The sequence below is a fragment of the Microtus pennsylvanicus genome, chromosome X, assembly GCF_037038515.1.
Source record: "Microtus pennsylvanicus isolate mMicPen1 chromosome X, mMicPen1.hap1, whole genome shotgun sequence".
Taxonomy (NCBI): Eukaryota; Metazoa; Chordata; class Mammalia; order Rodentia; family Cricetidae; genus Microtus; species Microtus pennsylvanicus.
In genome coordinates, this window is record NC_134601.1 from 109,150,868 (window position 1) to 109,166,382 (window position 15,515).

A 15,515-nucleotide genomic window follows, 5' to 3' on the forward strand; every position below is an offset into this window, starting at 1 on the left:
AAAAAATAAAGGAAGAAATTAAATACTTAATAAAATTCAATGAAATTCACCAAACAACATATTCAAATTTATGGGACACAATGAAAGCAGTGCTACATGGAAAGTTCATAACACTAAATGCCTACATGAAGAAGCAGAAAAAACTCCACAGAAGTAAGTTAACAGGACACCTGAAAGCTCTAGAACAAAAAGAAGCAAACTATCCCAAGAGGACTAGTTGGCAGGAAATAATCAAATTGAGAGCTGAAATCACAAAATAGAAACAAAGGATGAATACAAATCATCAATGAGACAAAGTGTTGGTTCTAACAGAAAATCAACAAAATAGACAAAACTTTATCCAAACTATCCAAAAGGTATAGACAGAATATCCAAATTAATAAAATCAGAAAGGAAAATGGGGACATAATATCAGACATGGAGGAACTCCAGAGAATCATAAGGTCATACTTTGAAAACATGTACTGCCCCAAATTGGAAAACAAAAAGGTAATGGACAAATTTTTGGATAAATATCACTTACCAAAATTAAATCAAGATCAGACAAGCACATTAAATAGACATATAATTGCTAAAGAAATAGAAACAGTCATCAAAGTTCTCCCAACCAAAAACAGCACAGGGTCGGATGGTTTCAGTGCAGATATCAACAAGTTTGCCAAAGAAAATACCAACACTCTCAAATTGTTCCACACAATGAAAACAGAAGTAACATTGCCAAACACTTTTATAAGGCTATGATTACTCTGATACCCAAAACGACACCAGGACATTACTAAGAAAGAAAATTACAGACCAGTCTCACTCATGAACATTGATGCAAAAATACTCAATAAAATACTGGCAAAACAAGACAAAGAACACATCAGAAAAATTATTCACCCATGACCAAGTAGGCTTCATCGCAGAAAAGCAGGGATGGTTCAACATATGAAAATCTGTCAATGTAATCCAATATGTAAACAAATTGAATAAAAACCACATGATCAACTCATTAGATGCTGGAAAAGCCTTCCACAAAATTCAACATCCCTTCATGAAAAAGGTCTTAGAACAGGATACAAGGAATATACCGAAAAACAATAAATAAATAAATAATATACATCAATCCAACAGCCAACACAAACTAAATAGAGAGATACTCAAAATGATACCATTGAAATCAGAAACAAGACAATGTTTTCTTCTCTCTTCATATCTATTCAAGAGGTTCTGACTAGAACAATAAGACAACAAAAGATCAAGAGGATACAAATCAGAAAAGCAGTAATCAAACTCTCAATATTTACTAATGACAGGATAGTCTATGTAAGGGACTCAAGAATTCTACCAAGAACCTTCTACAACTCATAAACACCTTCAGCAATGTAGCAGGATACAAGATTAAGTTAAAAAAAATCAGTAGTCCTAATTTACACAGAAGATAAATGGACTGAGAAAAAATCAGAAAAATGTCACCATTCACAATAGCTACAAATAGCATAACATATCTTGGAGCAACTATAACCAAACAAGTGGAAGGCCTGCATGACAAAAACTTTAAATCTCTGAAGTAGGAAATTGAAGAAGACACCAGAAAATGAAAATATCTTTCATGTTTATGTGCAGATAGAATTAACATAGTAAAAATGGCAATCTTACCTAAAGCATTCGACATATTCAATGCAATTTCAATCAAAATCCCAGCAAAAAGACAGAACTGGATTCTTGGAGGAAGAAGGCAGAGTCAGAGGAACGCCATAGAGCCACCAGAGACAGAAGCTTGGAATTTTACCCAGTAAGCCTCTGCTAAGTGGTGATACACAGGTTACTAGAAGTGGTTTAAGTTAGTGTAAGAGTTAGCCAATAAGAAGCTAGAGCTAATGCACCAAGCAGTGTTTTAAACAACATAGTTTCAGTGTGATTAATTCTGGTGTAAGCCAGTTGGGACCTGCTCCTACAGCCATGCAAAAAACTCAAGCCCAAAGGGATAAAACTATCCATACTGAATCCCATAGAGGTGAATGTGGGAAGTACACTTGAACGCATTGACACAGGAGACCACTTCCTAAATGTAACCCCAGCAGCACAGACACTAAGAGAAAAAAAATTAATAAATGGGACCTCCTGAGTCTGAGAAACTTCTCTAAAGCAAAGGACACTGTCAACAAGACAAAACGGCAGCCTACAAAATGGGAAAAGATTGTCACAAACTCCACATAGAACAGAAGGCTGGCCTCAAACATACACAAAGAACTCAATAAATTGGTCATCAAAAGAACAAATAATCCCATTTAAAAATGGAATAAAGACCTAAACAGAGAACTTTCAACAGAGGAATTTAAAATGGCTGAGAGACACTTAGGAAGTGCTCAACATACTTAGTCTTAAGAGAAATGCAAATTAAAATGACTCTGAGATTCCGAGATTCCATCTTCCACCTGTAACAATGGCCAAAATAATAATAATAAAAAACAACCACTAATGACAACTTATGCTGGAGAGGATGTTGGGTAATGGGAACATTCCTCCATTGTTGGTGTTAATTTAAACTGCTACAGCCTCTTTTGATATCAGTATGGTTATTTCTCAGAAAATTAGGAAACAAATTACCTCAAGACTCAACAATAGCATTTTTGGGTATATACTCAAAGAATGCTTAATCAAACAACAAAAATATGTGCTCAGCTATGTTCATAGTGCATTTTTGTCATAGCCAAAACCTGTAAACAGCCTAAATGCCCTTTGACGAAAGAATGGGTAAAGAATATGTGGTTCATTTGCACAGTGGAGTATTACACAGCAGAACCAAATACTGATTTGGCATCTTTTTATTAATGAGACCTGTTTTTATTCCCAGTGGACAGCTAGTAGCATTTATTTTTTATTACTTATACAGTTAAGTTTTGGTGATTATCTCTTGTAGTTATGTACCATAGCCTTTGAATTCCATGTGCTGGAAGAATAAAGTAGTCAATATAGAAGACTTAAAGGTAGCACAGGATATATCAGTATCCGTATAGGAAAACCTTCTTTAGTTTTATCATCTTATCTTCTAAGAATGTGATTGTTTTGACTCATATTTCTCAGGCCACAGTTTTAAATTCATTTAACTGCACAGTGTTATGCTTAGATTCAGAATGTATTTTAAAAGGCAGCATTGATTAGACGAATCACATACAACATGTGCATATGGATATTGACATTTAACCACCAGTATAGTTGTGGAGTCAAAACAATTGCTTTAATGCTCTCACAAGGATAGTTCTTTCTTTCTGACGGGAACACTCAATTCGTCATCCCAACAGAACCCGACCTTTAGCCTAATCTTATTAGTTTAGGGATATGAGATAATGTGCCATTCACCAGGGCCAACGAGCAAATACTGGACAGATGCAGGTTGTTGTGGCATAGAACCATTGGTTGATTCCATGAAACTCCCTCTAACTAACTGTATAAAAAGCTTTGTCAGTTCAGTTCCTTCACAGCAATATCTTAATTTGAGCTTCTACCGAAGAGCAAAAGCAGGTACCACCATGGTAAAGTTTCTGCTGCTGGCTTTGGCATTTGGTCTGGCTCACGCTTATGCTGAGGTAAATTCATTTGGTCTGTGAACAGGTTTGATGTTCTTCAACAGCATATTTCTGTGGATGTGATGTTTCATTCAGTTTGTCCGTGCAAGTCCATATTCATGAAATAACCTTTCTGGCTTTCACACATGTGCACTTTTTAAATAAGAGTTTTCTAGGATGAAACAATTGAAAGAAGGATACAACGGGTTGAATTTCAGAGCTTAAGAGGCCAGCACATGAGTAGTTCCAAAAAGTCACTGGTACCAAATGCTATGTAAATTAAGTCATCGTATTACCCTGTGTTATTATTCTACATCCCTAGAAACATAATTTTTAACTAACAAACAAAATATTTTTTTATTTTATATTTCTTGTTAGCTTATGTACTTCTAAAGATTCAGATAAGAGACGCGAGTACCAACTCACATTCCCAGGGACTTGGTTGTTTTTTCAGCTTGAAGGAATGTGGGTTACCACTGCCATCGCTGCTGACAATGTTGACAAGATAGAGGAAGAAGGACCTCTGAGACTCTATGTTCGTGAAATTACTTGTAGTGAAGCATGTAATCAAATGGGAGTCACATTTTATGTCAAGTAAGCAAATTGTCAACTATGTAAACTGAGTAGAATATTTCCATTTCTCAGCATTTATGTTGTCAAACTTCCAGGGGAATGTTCTGTTTCTGGTCATGAAATTTAAGGCCTCATCTTTGGCAATGTGATTATTTTATTCTGACATGGGTTAGCTCCGGGTATTACATGGATGTTTGATACTGTCTTCAATTCCCTGAGTGTTTCCTTAGAAATCCTTTTGGTTGGAGGACTGTGGTTGAATTTTGTGCTCTAATATTAGATGCAAGAGACTCTAAGAATCTCATTTATAGTAAGTTGAAGGGTAAGTGTGAACACTTGGTTCATACTCATATATGTTATATTATTTAGTCAATGACATCATAAAAAGTCTTTCACAAACAAGTTAGACAAATCTAATTTGCAAACCCCTTTCTTTGATGCTCTACTTTCAAAAACACTTTTTGCCATTTAGATGATTACGTTCATTGAAAGGTTGCATAACAACATAAGAATTTACAAAGCTTAAACCATTTCTTTCTTCTAGCTATGAATGTAAGTTTTAGGTTATCAATTAAATCACTTAAAACACATGCATATGAAACTATGTACATGTTGTCATTGGATTAGAACATGAGAATTAAGATATTGAAAACCATACTCAGTGAATAGTGAAATTTGAATAAGGAAGACATCAGAGCATTCATAGCACTTGGTAAAATTGCCACAAATCAAGAAAGTCATGTGTATGATTACAAACAGGATGCTATTTTCAAAACAAGAATTAAGAGAAGTGAGGTAAGCATAGGTACTTCTGTTACAGCTCTGTACACTGTTCATAGATTTTATTATATCATCAAGTTCATTATAATACTTAAAGATATTTAATATGAATTAAAGGTTATAAAGTATAAACCAGGGATCCTCTGTTTGATTTTTAGTGCGAATGGCCAATGTTCAGAGACCAAAGTCATTGGGTATAGGCAAGAAGATGGCAAATACAGAACCCAGTGTAAGTATGGGATCTGGGAGCTTCCTCTACGAACAGAAGCATTTTGAGTGAGCACATTCATGCTGACACTTAAGGTACTCATAGGTACATGAACCTAGAACAATATTAGTTACTTGGAAATTCATCAGTTCTTCCAACCAACTAAGATAGCCTACAAAGTCAGAGTACAATGTAGATTGTCATCTGAAGTTTACATGGAGAAGAACACTGAACCTGAAGATGTAAGTAATGATGCTAACAAAATGTCTCCAAATAGTTTCCTGCATGAAAATTTATTTCTATATAATATTCAGTGTCTTTTCTTTTGTTAAATTTGTTATTATTAGGCTATATATTTTTCTCTGCTCCCCTCCCTTCCTAGCCCAACCCCTTCTACCCTCTCCTATGTTGCCCACGCTCCCATTTTACTCAGATCTTGTCTTTTTTTACATCCCATGTAGATTGTATCCATGCCAGTCTCTCTTAGGGTCCTCTTTGTTGTCTAGGTTCTCTGGGATTGTGAATTGTAGGGTAGTTTTTCTTTGCCTTATGTCTAAAAAGCACTTATGAGTGAGTACACATGATATTTGTTTTTCTGGGTCTGGGTTACCTCACTCAATATAATATTTTCTAGATGCATTTATTTGCCTGCAAATTTCAAGATGTCATTTTCCCTGCTATGTAGTACTCCATTGTATAAATGTACTATATTTTTCTTATCCATTCTTCTGAAAAGGGCTAATTACGTTGTTTCTAGGTTCTGGCTATGACAAATAATGCTGCTTTCATACAATATCTCTGTTTGTCATCGGACAGGCCTGATACTCACTGATAGGTCTCAGTGGCCTCAAACATCATTGAAAACTTCTTGCCTCAGGCTGACAAGCACTCATATTACAGGCCTGAACTGTCATTCTGGATTCAGGGAAACTTTAAATTAATGGTCCTATTTTAAAGTTTCCTATTCTCTTACTTTGTAGCGATCATAAAATTTAGATCATTAAATGATAAACTTCAATTTTGAAAGGCAGTTAGGGAAAAACTGTTTAAAAAATTCAGACAGATTCCTTCAATTTTGTAAACATTGTTGAAATAACAGTAAAAATATTGAACTGAATTATGCATAGGATGATCTTTGGTTAGATCTTGAATGAAGGGAGGGCACATTCTTCTGCCAGGTTATTGTTTTCTTAAGTTTACATGACCATTATAAAGTAGTCAAGTAATAGAAATTTACTAGATAATAAATTCCTTTTATTTTTCCATGAACCACTTTTATAACTTAATAAATGTCTTTAAGAGAAAATACTACACACACACACACACACACACACACACACACACACAGAGAGAGAGAGAGAGAGAGAGAGAGAGAGAGAGAGAGAGAGAGAGAGATGATGATGATGATGATGATGAGAGAGAGACAAAGAATGCAAACAGAAAAACTCTCACAAACAGAGAGAACACACACAATATGAATGTCTGGTAAACTTAAAATGTTGATTCTTACATTTTTTCTATCCATAATCTAACAAGAATAAAACTTTTGTGCAGATTTCTAATTAGTATGTTCTTTTTAGCATATATATCAGTTCTCCCACCAAGTATTACCATGGTATGACACCAAAATTTTACAGTTCAGAAAACTGACAAGTGTCCTTTTGGATCTGGTTGAAAGGGGAAGGATTACCCAACAGAGTGATCCCACAGGTCTTGACACAGGAATTCAGAAAAAAGGAAATGTGTACGAACCTTGGATTCACTATCAGGTTTAAAGAGTGGAAATGATTGGTTCTCATATTATGATTGGATATGCAAAATGAATGACTACAAGAATACCTTTGCCAACATGTGTTATATGATAGTGAATCAGAGATGATTGCTAGAGTCAGGATCAATATTAATGTTTAGTCAACAGGTGATGCCAAACAAAGTAAAAAAATGAGTGGCACTGAGTTTGAAATATTTCTGTTATTACAGTTGAAGGTGACAACAGATATGAACCTGTGCATGTAACACCAGAGAACATAGTCTTTACCAGTAAGAATGTGGATAGAGCTGGCCAGACAACTAACCTGATTTTTCTTGTTGGTAAGAATGGTAGTGGGTTTTCTAATGTAGTAAGAGAAGTAGCACCCTGAAAATCGAGATTAAGTCAGATTCACACTCCAAACAGCATTGTGGTGTTTCCAAACTCCTCTCCACTAAATGACAATATGCTTGTTGTGTGGACGAACTTTTACCTTATTTTGTAATTTGAGTTGCATGGTCATTGAAGAGTATTGGTGATGTTGAATGTTATTGGAAGTGTTTATGTTCATGTTTCCTTACTAGAAAAAAAAGACTAAATAGTATTTGTCTAAAATTTAAAACATTTTGAGTGTCATTTGATCAAGTGTGTACTAAAGAAATCATGAACTCTAGAGTATAGACTCAGGAGAAATGTGAAGGTGCCATTGATAAGCATCCATGATTCTTTAGTGTTATATTTTTGAAAATACATAGGCTTGAGACGTGAGAATTCCCTAAAGAAGCTGCTTAATTTTTGCATACATCATGAAATACTGAAAATGGAATTTGAGGAAAATTATCACTGTCTGTATTGATCTACCTAGGATAGATATTTTGAATCAGTTGAGACTTTCTATTGCATGTGATGCAGGGATACTAAAGAAGCAATATAATTTCTCCATATTTCTTGAACATGTCTTTGACATTGTGTTTAATAAACTGTAGGAAAACGTAAACCTTTGACTCCTGAACAATATGAAAAACTTGAAGAATTTGCTAAGAAACAAAACATTCCAAAAGAAAACATTAGAGAAGTTCTGGCTACAGGTAACCCCAATGAATATTATTTTGGCCACAGAATTTCTCTCTCTCTCTCTCTCTCTCTCTCTCTCTCTCTCTCTCTCTCTCTCTCTCTCTCTCTCTCATAAATTCATGTATGAATATATACATATACATAATGTGTATATATATACATAACGAATCTAACTCTATCTATCTATCATCTATCTATCTATCTATCTATCTATCTATCTATCTATCTATCTATCTATCATCTATCTATATCTATCTATCTATATGCCTATGTATCTACTCAGTAAGATCCCTGATTCAGATTATATGGATTCGTATGCAATCTTTCAGTTGCTATTTCCAGAAATAATCCTTGGGGATCTGTTTTTATATTCCTATGAAAACGTTTCTGTCAATCATATTCATATTCTTTTGCAGATATTTGTCCTCAATAATGACTTTCTGGAGGTGAGTAGAAACAGAGGCCATGATTTGTGCTTATTACATAAAAATTAGATATAAGTATGTCACCAAGGAAAATGTGAACTGAAAATTAGCAAAATCAAGACTGGGTATCATATGTCTTTTTTTTAACATTTTTTTATTGATAAAAGAAGAATAAAGAAAAAAAACAAATTTCCACCTCCTCCCAGCCTCCCCTTTCCCTCCCCCTCCTCCCACTCTTCTCCCCCTCCTCCAACTCTTCTCCCCCTCCTCCCACCCCTCTCCCCTTCCCCCCACTCCTCTCCCCCTCTCTCTCCAGTCCAAAGAGCAGTCAGGGTTCCCTGCCCTGTGGTAAGTCCTAGGTCCTCCCCCCTCCGTCCATATCTAGGAAGGTGAACATCCAAACTGGCTAGGCTCCCACCAAGCCAGCAGATTGCGTAGGATCAAAACTGCGTGCCATTGTCCTTGGCGTCTCATCAGCCCTCATTGTTCGTCATGATCAGAGAGTTCAGTTTTATCCCATGCTTTTTTTGGTAATAGTCCAGCTGGCCTTGGTGAGCTCCCAGTAGATCAGCTCCACTGTCTCAGTGGGTGGGTGCACCCCTAGTGGTCCCGACTTCTTTGCTCATGTTCTCCCTCCTTCTGCTCCTCATTGGGACCTTGGGAGCTCAGTCCAGTGCTCCAGTGTGGGTCTCTGTCTCTATCTCCATCCCTTGCCAGATGAAAGTTCTAAGATGATATGCAAGATATTCGTCAGTATTGCGCTAGGATGGGGTCATTTCAGGTTCCCTATCCTCAGCTGCCCAAGGAACTAACTGGGGACCTCAGATTGGGCACCTGGGAGCCCCTCTAGGGTCAATTCTCCTGCCCACCCTAAAGTGGGTCCCTTAACTAAGGATTGTGGTTCTGTGCTCCCCTATCCAACCTAACTTTATCCCGATCCTCCTATTTCCCCAAGTCCCCCCTCCTTCCCTTCTACCTTTTCTCTCCCCATCTCCCCTTACCCCCTTCCCAACCCACCCCCAAGATCCCACTTTTCTCCCCGGAAATTTTGTCTACTACCCTTATCCAAGAGGATAACGATATGTTTTTCCTTGTGTTCACCTTCTTACTTAGCTTCTTTAGGTTCGCCAATTGTAGATTCTGTGACCCCTATTTATGGCTAGAAACCAATTATGAGTGAGTACATCCCATGTTCTTCTTTTTGGGTCTGGGATACCTCACTCAGGATAGTGTTTTCTATTTCCATCCATTTGCATGCAAAATTCGAGAAGTCATTGTTTTTTTACCGCAGCGTAGTACTCTAGTGTGTATATATTCCATACTTTCTTCATCCATTATTCCATTGAAGGGCATCTAGGTTGTTTCCAGGTTCTGGCTATTACAAATAATACTGCTATGAACATAGTTGAACAAATGCTTTTGACATGTGATAGAGCATCTCTTGGGTAAATTCCCAAAAGTGGTATTGCTGGGTCCAGGTGTAGGTTGATCCCGAATTTCCTGAGAAACCGAAACACTGACTTCCACAGTGGTTGCACAAGATTGCATTCCCACCAGCAATGGATGAGAGTACCCCTTCCTCCACAGCCACTCCAGCAAAGGCTATCCTTGTTGTTTTTGACTTTAGCCATTCTGACAGGTGTAAGATGGTATCTCAAAGTTGTTTTGATTTGCATTTCCCTGATTGCTAAGGAAATTGAGCACGACCTTAAGTATCTTTTGGCCATTTGAACTTCTTCTGTTGAGAATTCTCTGTTCAGTTCAGTGCCCCATTTTTAATTGGGTTAATTAGCATTTTAAAGTCTAGTTTCTTGAGTTCTCTATATATTTTGGAGATCAGACCTTTGTCTGTTGCGGGGTTGGTGAAGATCTTCTCCCAGTCAGTAGGTTGCCTTTGTGTCTTAGTGACAGTGTCCTTTGCTTTACAGAAGCTTCTCAGTTTTAGTAGGTCCCATTTATTCAATGTTGCCCTTAATGCCTGTGATTCTGGGGTTATACCTAAGAAGCGATCACCTGTGCCCATCTGTTGTAGGGTATTTCCCACTTTCTCTTCTATCAGGTTCAGTGTTTTCAGGCTGATAATGAGGTCTTTAATCCATTTGGACTTGAGTTTTGTGCACGGTGATAGATATGGGTCTATTTTCATTCTTCTACAGGTTGACATCCAGTTGTGCCAGCACCATTTGTTGAAGATGCTTTCTTTCTTCCATTGTATACTTTTAGCTCCTTTATCGAAAATGAGGTGTTCATAGGTTTGTGGGGTAAAATCCGGGTCTTCTATACGATTCCATTGGTCGACTTCTCTGTTTTTATGCCAGTACCACCCTGTTTTCATTACTGTAGCTCTGTAATAGAGTTTGAAGTCAGGGATGGTAATGCCTCCAGAAGATCCTTTATTGTATAGGATTGTTTTGGCTATCCTGGGTTTTTTGTTTTTCCATATAAAGTTGATTATTGTCCTCCCCAGATCTGTAAAGAATTTTGATGGGATCTTGATGGGGATTGCATTGAATGTATAAATTGCCTTTGGTAGAATTGCCATTTTTACTATGTTGATCCTCCCAATCCAAGAGCAAGGGATGTCCATCCATTTTTTGGTATCCTCATCAATTTCTTTCTTCAATGCCTTAAAGTTCTTGTCAAATAGATCTTTCACTTCCTTGGTTAGATTTACAGCAAGATATTTTATGCTGTTTGTGGCTATCGTGAATGGAGAAGCTTCTCTGATTTCCCTCTCTGCTTCCATATCCTTTGTGTATAAGAGGGCGACTGATTTTTTGGAGTTGATCTTGTATCCTGCCACATTACTAAAGCTGTTTATCAGCTGTAAAAGTTCTTTGGTGGAGTTTTGGGGGTCGCTTATGTACACTATCATATCATCTGCGAATAATCATATGTCTTTTAAAAGAGAAAATATTACAGAGATAGAAATGAAGGATAAAATATCTTTATTTATAAAAATATGAAGAATTTTATCTAATTCACAAGTGCTAATATGTTTATATTGAAGAATACTTCATCAAGAGAGTCTGCCTTGCTATTTGTAAAAATCTTATATTACTTATGATTGTGGGGTATTATTTGTCACAGATATGGTAAAATGATGTTGATATTTTCAGTAAATTCCTTAAAACCACTCAATATAAATTTTCATGTAAGGGCACAAAATATCATTATTTTCTGTTGACAGTGCTTCTATAGTTTACAAAGTACAAGGTATTGGTGATTTCTAGGATAGCAACTGTTTGTGTACCATCATTTATGTATACTCATTATATTGTTATATTTATTTTTGCATCCATGAACTCTCAAAGATGAAATCATTCCTGAATGTTCAATCATGTTTTAATTTTTGCTTTCATGTCTATCTGCACAGATGACAGGAGGAATAGAATGATACATCATATCCTCTTGACCATGGAATCAATGTCATATATAAATCACCATTTCTTTTAAATGAATTGTCTTTTCTCCTGTGAAGTCAGAGCAACATATACCAAATTCCTGACTTGTATTTCCTTTCCCTTCTTATGATTTATAAGGTCTTCATATTTCTTAATGATTAAATAAAGTGTTTCAAGAAGCAATAAAGATGTTGTGAAAAGGATATCATTCAAAAAGCACATAAATATTCACTAAACTAATAAAATAACCACTCTGGTGTAACAAATGATATCAGTATTACTAAATCAGGACTGCTGAGAAGTCAAGAAAAATGGCACTGGGTTTTGATCCTACTACACGTAATGGCTTTGTGGGAGCTCATGCTGTTTGGATGCTCACCTTACTAGACCTGGAAGGAGGTGGGAGGTCCTTGGACATCCTACAGGGCAGGGAATACTGACTGCTCTTGGAGCTGATGAGGGAGGGGGACTTGTTTGGGGGAGGTGAGGGAATGGGAGGCAGTGGCAGGGAGGAGGCAGAAATCGTTAATAAATAAATAAAAAGAAATGTGATAATTACTGGAGATCCATGATTAAGAACACTGAAGAAATAAATTTTATATTATGCTTCATGCTTACTTTCAGCTTAAAATTATGATTTGCGGTTGAACAGTCCTAACACTCTATAAGATTTCACAGAAAAAACTCTTTGGGTCTGCCTCCATGTTACACATTATTTAAAAGAGAGGATGAAATATGTTTTCAAAAGTCTATCTGAGGAGATTATCTTTGTTAAATGACTTCAGTAAGCAAATGAATCAGGATATGCTTTAATAGTGTACATATGACTCAGTTACATTTGAAGAATAATTTCTTAAGAATGATATTCCATAGATACCATGCCCTACATATATGCATGTCCTGGTTACAATTCTCTCTTTGTATTGAAACAATTACTTAGGATGTAGTTAGTTATCAAATTAGAAAAGGCAGAGGAAATCTTCTTTTAGGGCTTGGAACAAGGAAAAACAAAATATATTAGAAAATGTTGTTACATACAGTTTAATGAAGTCTTAAGATATAAAGAAAGCAAAGTGCATTCAATACTCATAAACAAGAGATATGATTAAGAAACAATGACATTTTTTCTGTGAAAAATCCTGTTATTTAAACTTTCATTGTGTGCCTGGCAAAACAACGTTACTTTAGAGAAATTAGAGAAAATAATTGACCAATGTCTTCTGCAAATTTGGCATATTCAGTGTACTTTTACATCACATCACCTTCGTTCTCCTACTAATTAGTGCTATTCCTGTGTCCTCTTCTTGCAATTTCTCCAACTTCTTCATGAATATACAAATTCATTTCAATATATGCGTGAATATGTGTGTGTATTAAGAAAGAAGAGGTTGACATAGAAATTTATACCCAATTGTGTCCATTTAGAGTTTCTAATATGCATTTGTACCCAGTGCTGTCCTTTATGCTTCAATTACTTATTACCTATAAGTCTCATTTTAGAGGTAAAGGAAATATGGCTACATCTTGTCCTATCAGAAGTGGCTTTCTAAGCTGCCAAGACTTCAAATGGCATAGAAGTTCTAAAGCTCACCATGGGTAAAGCTTGCGCAATCTGAGAGGTAACTCAGAGGTGATTAGTTGAACTTACACCTTGAGCTGTAGAATGTAAATCATCCTTGATTCCATAAACATATTACTCTATCATTGTTCTTTTCATCAACTATTGTAATTTCTATGTATATTCTGAATGGTAATTTCTTAGTCACGACTACTAGAGATGATTTAAATACTGATCTTATTTAGTAGTACCCTCATGGTGACCAGGAATAAACTTCCTTCATCAAATTGTAGAATGCATTGTTCCTGCAGATATGTTCTTATAACAGCCTGAAGCCTCCCAAAGGTGTCAGTTTTACAAGTTTACATTGCAGGAATCCTCATCTTTTTATCTTCTCAACAAAATTAATACCAAGAAAACATACGACTCCATATCAAAACATGTATTATAAAACTAAAACTCATGTTCTCAGAGAGTGAAGCATAAATGTCTGAGACACACTTCAAACTGTTCAATGTCTTTAGCCAACAGGGAAATAAAATTGAATCTCCTTAGAGATATTGTCTATGATGCAGGGAAAGGGCTGTACTTGGTTCTGGTTGGTGGGAGTGAAAAATGATTCAGCCGTGATCAAAATCAGCAGGGGAAATGGCTGCCCTTGGCCCTGGTTGGTGGAAGTGAAAACTGATTCTGCTGTGATCAACATCAGTGGGTATGATCCTAACATCTGTCTTACCAAAAGTCCTTCAAAGAAGAATTACAACAAAACTCTGTTGACATATTTTACATTCATACATATGCACACACACACACACACTCACATATACCATTTTGTGGAACATTTACATGGTTTGCATGAGTGTGAGGTCCTATGTTCTGGGGATTCCCATATATTGTGGCTTAACCTTCACATAACCAAAGAAAGCTCGAGGAACCTAATTTTGGCCACAAGACATCATTTATTGAAGAAGTTGGATTAAATTGTCATAAAGCTATTATCTTTGTCATTGTTCTGATATGGCAATGGTTTATGACTAAATAGTTGTCCTTAGCATTCCAAGATAGGAGACAATCCTATTGTTCATGTTACCCCAGACAGCTTATTTTAATTTAATAGAAAACCAACCCTACCTGTATATTCTTGGTCAGTATCTTTCTGTAATATGAAATATAGGAACAAAAGAAGAGCATGATTGTATACAACAGTTCCTTTTCCTTCATTTTTAGACAAAATGCTACTTGCAAGCAAAGCTTTGAAATACCTAATTAGCTGCTCTGAAGCTCCTCTTGCCAAGAATAGCATTTGAAGTATAGACTCTGCTTGACACACATACCACCCAAATAGGAAAGAATATACCTTCTTCTCTGCAGCTCATGGAACCATCTCGAAAGTTGACCACATACTCAGTAACAAAGCAAACTTCCACAGTTACAAAAAAAAATATTAGTAACCACCTGTGTCTTATCGGATCACCATGGATTAAAGTTGGAATTCAACAACAATGCTACCCCCAGAAAGTCTACAAACTCATGGAAACTGAACAATCAACTACTGAACCACACCTGCATCAAGAAAGAAATAAAGAAAGAAATTAAAGTCTTTCTTGAATTCAATGAACATAAAGACTCAACATACTCAAACCTATGGGACACAATGAGAGCAGTGCCAAGAGGAAAGTTCATAGCACTAAGTGCACACTTAAAGAAAACAGAGAAAGCATACATTGGAGACTTAACAGCCCACCTGAAAGAAAAAAAGAAGCAGACTCACCTAGGAAGATTAGAACACTGGAAATAATCAAACTCGGGGCTGAAATCAACAAAATAGAAACACAGAAACAATCCAAAGAATCAATGAAGTAAAAAGTTGGTTCTTGGAGAAAATCAACAAGATCAACAAACCACTATCCAAAGTAATTAAACGACAGAGCGAGAACACGCAAATAAATAAGATCAGAAATGAAAAGGGGGACATAAACACAGACACAGAGGAAATTCAGAGAATCATTAAATCTTACTACAAAAGCCTGTATGCCGCACGGTGCCAGCCGGGCACGGGGAGCTCGGGGGTTCCTTGGCCTCCTGTACTTCTTGGGCTCTCTGCAGGACCTCTATTCCCTGGGTACTGCCTCTTTCTTCCTGGCCCACCCAGCTTCCATCCAGAGCCCTCCCCACTTCGGCCCCACCACTCT

The 15,515-nt window shown here is 36.5% G+C and overlaps 1 protein-coding gene across 1 annotated transcript; it reads left to right on the forward strand.

The window, feature by feature from the left end:
* The first annotated feature begins 3,515 nt into the window (after nucleotides 1-3,515).
* On the forward strand, nucleotides 3,516-8,369 carry LOC142840487 (odorant-binding protein-like). Its single transcript, XM_075956981.1, has 6 exons — nucleotides 3,516-3,572; nucleotides 4,006-4,145; nucleotides 5,063-5,133; nucleotides 7,093-7,203; nucleotides 7,849-7,950; nucleotides 8,353-8,369. Exons 1-6 carry the CDS (start codon nucleotides 3,516-3,518, stop codon nucleotides 8,367-8,369), a joined length of 498 nt encoding a protein of 165 aa, XP_075813096.1.
* The last annotated feature ends 7,146 nt before the right edge of the window (nucleotides 8,370-15,515 follow it).

Bases quoted from the DNA above. Each gene is read 5' to 3' on its own strand.
- LOC142840487 (XM_075956981.1), top strand. From the start codon at position 3,516: ATGGTAAAGTTTCTGCTGCTGGCTTTGGCATTTGGTCTGGCTCACGCT. The intron at 5,134-7,092 runs GTAAGTATGGGA...CTGTTATTACAG, and splicing joins TGGCAAATACAGAACCCAGT to TTGAAGGTGACAACAGATAT. The intron at 7,204-7,848 runs GTAAGAATGGTA...AATAAACTGTAG, and splicing joins TAACCTGATTTTTCTTGTTG to GAAAACGTAAACCTTTGACT.